Raw genomic sequence first — 7,613 nt, 5'->3', positions numbered from 1 at the left:
AATCCCAGCACTCGGGAGGCAGAGGCAGGCGGATCTCTGTGAGTTCGAGACCAGCCTGGTCTACAGAGCTAGTTCCAGGACAGGAACCAAAGCCACAGAGAAACCCTGTCTCAAAAAACCAAAAAAAAAAAAAGAAAAGAAACTTGAATACTTGAAGCACAAAGCAATTTTAAAAAAACATTAAAAGAAACTTGAATACTTGAAGCACAAAGCAATTTTAAAAAAACATTGGAGACACATCTGTTTAAGGACAAAGGAACAAAATCATAGAGTTCCTTTGAGCAAAAACAAACCAACCTGAGATTATTTGTGCTTAACTGTTTGCACTTGATGTCGCCTGCAGCGCAGGTGCGGACGTGCCATATCGTAAAGGGCTGTGCGTTTTATTTTTGCTCCAGATTGTTACTTACAGGAGCCCAAAAACGTTACTTTGAAAAATTATCAATTTACTGTGACAGATATGCTGAACAAATTCCAGTAACCTTTGTGCTTGGTAAGTATAGGTCCCACGCAGAATGCAGCCACACAGCTGTCTCCGTTAGATGACACAGGACTGCATGGGGGTGCTTCCGGGCTGAGCGGCATGCGGGGGAGAGCCGCCGCTTGCATTGGCACACGGCCGGTCCCTAAGGTTTGCCTTCAGGGCTGCTTCCGCTAAATTAACATCGAACAGTTTGAGGTCATAATCTGCTATCGGACAAAGCTTTCTCTCCACTAACCCTCCATTTTTGCAGCCAATATTACAGTTCTAATCCCCGCTTACTGGGTGCCCTGACCTTGCCAGGCACCTACGACATTTCCTCCCCTCTTGGAGGACAAGACTGTAAGGTTTGGATGATACCATCCTTCCAGATCTGGAACCCCTAAAAAGGCTGAAAATTCTGCTGAGAGTGTGTCCGTGGAGATGTCTCCTGTGGGAAAGTGCATGATGGCTTCTGGTTATCCCGCAGGGTTCTATGTGACTCTGGTAGTAAACCGATGGTGGAACCAGTTTGTGAATCTGCCTTGGCCGGACAGGCTCATGTTCCTCATCTCCAGCAGTGTCCACGGGAGCGACCAGCATGGGCGCCTGCTCAGAAGGACGCTGATGCGCTACGTCAACCTGACCTCCCTGCTCATCTTCCGCTCGGTGAGCACAGCGGTATACAAAAGGTTTCCGACCATGGACCACGTGGTCGAGGCAGGTACGGTGCACGCTTTCTTCTCGTGGGCTCAAGATAGGGTGTCTATCAGACGTAGGAACCACCAAAATACTCTAGGAAGTACCGAAGTGTATTCCTTCAAGAAATGTTTGTGGGTTGTCTCCTGTGTGCCAGAAGAATTCTTAAAGGGCAAAGATGAGAAAGGGATGATTCCTGCCTTCAAGAAGTGTACTTGGGAGGCAGAGGAGAGAAGTTTCCGCAAATCAAAGACGTCTTGAGATAAGAGCAATGATGGTAGTCACGGTCATTAAGGCAGCCTTTCCTATGTTTTACCTTACACTTTTCCAGGACCATATGGTGATTGTTTTCATTTTATTCTGAGTTTTTTTTCTTTGCCTTGTTTTCTGTTGTGACTTTTGTTTTTTGAGACAAGTTACCATTGTGTAGCCCAGGCTGACCTTGAACTCACTGCAATCCTCCAGCCTTAGCCTCCCTGGTCGTGATTGGGGGGAGGATTACAGATGTGAACCACATGCCTAGTTTATAGCTATCAATTATCTTAAGACGTCATGAAAACAGTAAAGAATTTAAAGAGATTTCAAGCTGTCCTGAATCGCATAGCTGGTTAGTGAAAGGAGCAGAATTAAAATCCAGGTTCAGGAGCATCATGATGATGTATGTGTTTTGAAGCAAAGTCAATTCTGGAAGGAATCCACATGCCAGTTTTTATCCAGGTAAACCCTCCCCAGATGTGGTCGTCAAAGGCTCTCTCGGTATGGACCTGTCTCTTCAGGGCTTTATATGGTTTCTTGGATCTAGCGTGCTGAAAAGGAGTCATGTGTGAAGGATGGAGCTCTGGGCTATGTAAATATTTAACAAAGAAGCTGTAAAACCAGCCTTCAGTGGCGTGAGGATTAAGTGAAGTCACTCTTGGCCCGTGTCGATGAGCTGAGCACTCAGAGAGCTCTGCCTTCATTTAGGCTACAATCTCAAATCAAATTGTAACCTCCAGTTTCCTCTTTCTTCTAAGAATATTGTTGTTTTGTTGTTGTTATTGTTTTGGGGTTTGGGAGGGAAATTTTTTTTTTCCGACACAGGGTTTCTCTGTAGCTTTGGAGCCTGTCCTGGAACTTGCTTTGTAGACCAGGTTGGCCTCGAACTCAGAGATTCACCTGCCTCTGCCTTCTGAGTGCTGGGATTAAAGGTGTGTGCCACCACCACCCGGCTATTGTTTGTTTTTTGATTTGTTGGCTTGTTGTTGTTGTTGTTGTGTGTGTGCATGTGCATGGTATGTGGGAGTTTATATGGGAGACAGAGATAATAACTTAGGGTTGGAATTCTGACTCCACTATTCACTAGTAACACGACATAGTTTAGGTACGTAGCCTTTCTGTGCCTCAGCTTCCTCATCTATAAAATGGGCTTATGCTAACTCCTATGTTACATACCTTGTAGGTTCACTATGAAAACTAAGTAAGTTAACGGTCACAAAGTGATCTGAGCAATTCCTCGCACCTGGCAAATACTATATCATTTCTCATAAAGGAACCGTCTAGAACAGCATAGCATGGCATTTTGGTCACTTCGGAAGTCTCCTTGAATCCACGGCATCCCGGGTATTTCTGATCTCTTTTCACCATGAGATTGGGAAAGTTGGGGTGGAGAAAGGAAGCAAGGGTGCTATGTGAGAAAGTTGTGGGGTGCAAGAAATCCGTGGAGGATCCAGGCCGAAGCTTGAGTAGCCTGGCAGATACCCAGGTGTATTGTATGTAACACCAGGAACCAAAGCCCAATTAACTGCCCCCTGTCCTCCAAAGGTAGATAGGTTACTGCTTCAGAAGAACTAAGCTGAAACACTCCCGGGAAACTTCAGTTTCTTACCCTAGTACTTTATTAATACTTAATAAAGACATTAAGAATGACTTGCTCTGAAGAATAGTAGAAAAACAAGCAAGGAAAGTTAGGATGAACGAAAGTGCTGCTTCTCCAGTTCTGACGCATCCCAGCTCTGCTCGGCCTCTTTCTTAAAACAAATCACACCCTCTTAGTGTGAGCTCTGTATTAAAAGAGCGTCCAGAGGAGCTGGGCCAGCCAGCAATAGAGAAGACTTTGGGGCCTCTGGTCAGACCTGAGCAGCCAGGACTGAACTGGACCTGGGTCCGCAGGCAAGTGAGCAAACCGGGTAGCAGGAGACTGGTGTGACTTTGTTACACCAGTAACACACTTGTGCAAATGGCTGACACTTGCAACCAAGCTTTTTTCCTTTCTAAGGTATCTGGGGTGTTGGATTTTACTTCTCTCCCCACTCTCCATACCCCTACCACTCCAAGGGAATCTGAAAAATGAGAGTCTTTTACTCGCTGGCCTGCACTCAGAGTCGTGTGTCTGGAACCCCAGTTCACAGAGCCACAGACCTCGGCTGATGGCGGAGAGATCGGACGCTTAAAAGAAGTCCCACACTAGCTCAGAACTGAGAGCTAGATCGTATTTATTTAGGGGGAAAACTTACAAATCATGATTCTCTACTTGAACGGTGGATGGAGATGGGATCCGAAACAAACCGAATGAGCAAACGGGAACCAGGTGGGGGAGGAGAGAAGGGGCGTGTCCAGGTACCTAGTGTAAAAGGCCACGCCCCAGTAGGCGGGTTTACTAGCTGTAAACCTTCCTGCTGCACTCGGCATCTTGAGTGTTCATTTAAAGTGCGTTGTCCTGGACCCCTCTTTGAATCTTCTGAATCAAAAAACCTGAGCCTTTAGAAGTGCTGCTTAGACCCCTTCAGTTAAACACGTTTCCTTCCATGTCTCTCCTTCCTCTTTGTATAAGACACTCTTGTCAAGTGTCCCAGCCTTGCCTGCTTTGGTACTCCTTCTGCCTCAGCCTCCCTGGGGCAGGAATCCAAAGTGCACCTCTCCACTCTCGGCTCCAAGTCATTGTCCATGCACTGACGTTGGAAAGTCCCGACTCTTTTAAGGAATGCGTTAAAAACAAAACCAAACAAGCAGCAGCAACACGTCTTTTTCTGATTCCTGGGGAGTGAGGGGGAATCTCCCGAGGAGAGAGAGTCGTTACTAACAAAGTACCAACCATGAAGATGGAGTAGATTCAGACTGTGCGTTTACCGGTGACTGCAGAGTTCAAAGGTGTGTCCTTGGGCAGTGAGTTTGAGTCACTTGTTTGTGCATAGCAAGCATAGTTCTGGCTTAAAATTTTTAGTTTCTTTGGACTGGATGAAAGAGTCAGACACTAAGAGGGATTGGATGGAGCTCAAAATCTTTCTCAGAGCCCTTAAGACTCATAACCTTCATTAAAAGTCCTTGTTTATCCTGAGGCAGGGGTCTGTCCCGGAGGCTGTGGCGAATGGATTGTCTCAAGTTCGAGGCCAACCTGAGTGAGTTCCTGACCAGACAGGACCACTTAGCAAGATCACACCTCAAAGACCAAACAAAAGTAAAAGGGGCAAAGGTTGTCCTTTAGTTTCCATGTGCTTTTTGTAGGAAGGGCAGAGGACACAGGTTATGCTCAGAGGAATGTAAACACATGCACAGCACATACATGATCTCAGGCCCGTGTGTCAGGTGGCCACCGAGCTGCAGGAACGGCCCCAGAGCCCGGCATTTCCTGCTGCCCCAGCCAGCATGCTCTGTCCGCGGCAGTGCTGACTCACTCAGTGTCTGGCTCCTTCCCCATCCAGAGAGCTGACTCAGTCTCATCCAGGCCGTTTCCAAGTTGTGCCACTGGACACACGCCTCCGCTACTCCCTGACTGCTTCCCGCCTGTGCCAAGGGTTCTGGGAAGAATAGGAAGTTGGAGATGGTGGAAAACGTTTGGCAGATGTCCTGAGTCTAGAGCCAGGGCACCTACTCCTGCCTAAGGGAATACAGGACTCATAACTATGCCACTACCCTGCATTGTAGGGGCAAAATAAGTGAGGACATACATACTCCCTCCTACATATACACACATACACACATGCACACACATGCATACACACATAAACACACATAAAAAACATACAAACATATACATACACACAAACACAAATATAAACACACATACATACAAAGATACACATATATGCAAACACAAATACACACATATAAATACACATGCAAGCATGCAATAAACCCATATAAACATACACACATATACACATACATACAAATATACACACAAATACATATACATACAAACATACACATAAGCACATATAAACATACAAACACACATATATGCACACATACATACAAATATACACATGCACACAAATACATATAAACACACATACATACAAACATACATGCAAATAAATATATATACACACATACATACAATCATATACACAAACACACATACATACAAACACACATATGCACATACACACAAATACTCACATATAAACACACATACATACAAACATACACATAAGCACATATAAACATACAAACACATACATACAAATATACACATGCACACAAACACACATATAAACACACATACATACAAACATACACACAAACACACATATAAACACACACATTCATACCTCATCTACTGACTACCCTACTTAAAATCACTATAAGAAAAAATTATGTCTTTAGAAGTTGTGTATACATCAGCCACTCTTAAAGCCATTGCTGAAAGATGTCAGTGCATCTAACAAGCTCCTCTAGACAATGGTAAGGGGCCCCAATCACAGGCTGCGAGATACTGAGATTTAAGTCCGAGTCCTCTCAAGCTCTTACCCCAAAGCTTCGCAAGGGCCCTTGCCTGCACAGCCTCTGTGCAGGGCAGGAGGAGGCAGGTGAGGGGTGGGATCACGGAGCAGCTTCCTCATGTTCAGCAAAGCTTAGGCTGGATCCAGACACGCCAGGCCCTTCCCTACCAGTCTCTGAAGTTCAACAGCCACATTCTGCTCCTTCATTCTGAGGAGTAGGACAACCTTGCTGCATGCTTTGAGAAAAATACACCTAATTTGTTGTCATCTCAGGTTAAATTCTCAAATTAAAAATCAAAAGCTTTCTACTTCTGCTTATACTAAAGTTGAACTCAAAATAAGTCAATTCCACTGAAAAGTCCCTGAAGTGTGGACTGTCCCGTATTTATCAGAGGGACTACAAGAGAGGCTCTGCTATTTTGCCTGTTGACGCTAAACTTGTTCCGGAAAAATTCTAGTCATTCAGATCACCTGCCCTGGAAAATGTCACTCACTCCAAGTCCAGTGCATCATCCTGGATCTTCGCTAACTTGGGCCATGACCTTTGTTAACTGTTTACATTTTAGAATCCAGCTGAATCCAAATCTTTCACCTAACACTTCACAAGTATCAGAGAAGGAAATAGTTCTCGTCAACGCTGCTCATCAGAAGCGCAAAGACGGAAATAGAAAACTACAGTCATACTCTGAGAGAACCAGTGACAGACCTGCCAATGACTAGCAGGCATTTGCCCATTCTGTGAAGTTTCCTGGGGCCGGGAATGCAGCTGGTTGATAGAGAGCCCGCCCTGCCTGGGCAAAGCTCTGGGTCTCATCCGCGGCACTGAGGAAGTCAGATACGGAGGCTTGTGCCTGTAATCTCAGCACTGGGCAAGCAGAGACAAACCGGGGGTTTAGGTTATCTTCTGCTACATTGTGAGTTTGAGGCCCACCTTAGGCACATGAGAGCCTGTCTGAAAGTTAATTGATTAACTAGTTAATTCATTAAAAAATAAGAGAATGGAAAGATGGCTTGGTGATTAAGAGCACTTGCTGTTCTTTTGGAGGACCCAAGTTTGATTCTCAACACCACATGGCGGCTCACGACTGTCAGTAACGTTAGATCTCCCGAGAGAATCCAGGGTCCTCTTCTGCTGTCAGTGGGCACCAGACATGCATATGGGGCAATACATACATACAAGCAAGAATTTATATGAATAGAAAAATAGATAAACAAATACATAGATAAATCTTCTTTTAAGTAAAAAAAAAAAAAAGCAGAGTTGAACACGTAGCATGTACCAGGCACTGGGCTGAGCAGAGGGAACATAATCTAAGCAAGGATACAATGGTCCCGCTCAAGGGTCAGTAACAGTTACCATAAGTTTTGACCCACACTAATGATTTTCAGAGACAAGTCACAACTGAACTTCATGTCTCTGTATTGTGTTTCTCTCTCTTCCTCTGAAGCGAATGTTTTCCTTTGGTGCTCAGTTAGTAAAAACCATTTAAACATGATAACCTTAAAGAAAGAGGCCGCTTTTACTTTTGTTTTTCTTTTTGGCAGCAGCGGAGGCTGGACTGGGAGTGAGGTTCATGATAGAGGTTTTCTGTGTAACAGTTCTGGCCCTCTGTAGACCAGGCTGACCTAGAACTCACAGAGATCCGCCTGCCTCTGCCTCTGTCTCCCGAGTGCTGGGATTAAAGGTGTGCGCCACCACCACCCGGCTCATTTACTTTTTTCTTTCTTTTTTTTCCTTTTTTTTTTTTTTTTTT

At 44.9% G+C, this 7,613-nt stretch overlaps 1 protein-coding gene across 1 annotated transcript in view; it reads left to right on the top strand.

The window, feature by feature from the left end:
- The window catches only part of Best3 (bestrophin 3), a 37,391-nt gene that overhangs the window by 3,831 nt on the left and 25,947 nt on the right, over window positions 1-7,613 (top strand). Inside the window, exons 2-3 of the mRNA XM_005358033.2 lie at window positions 399-493; window positions 951-1,184. Coding sequence (XP_005358090.1) covers window positions 399-493; window positions 951-1,184 — 329 coding nt within the window. The remainder of the gene's footprint in view (window positions 1-398; window positions 494-950; window positions 1,185-7,613) is intronic.

Source organism: Microtus ochrogaster, chromosome 24 (assembly GCF_000317375.1).
Source record: "Microtus ochrogaster isolate Prairie Vole_2 chromosome 24, MicOch1.0, whole genome shotgun sequence".
In the NCBI taxonomy this organism is placed as follows: domain Eukaryota; kingdom Metazoa; phylum Chordata; class Mammalia; order Rodentia; family Cricetidae; genus Microtus; species Microtus ochrogaster.
Note: the sequence above shows the minus strand (reverse complement) of the source record. Positions and strands in the feature narration are given on the sequence as shown.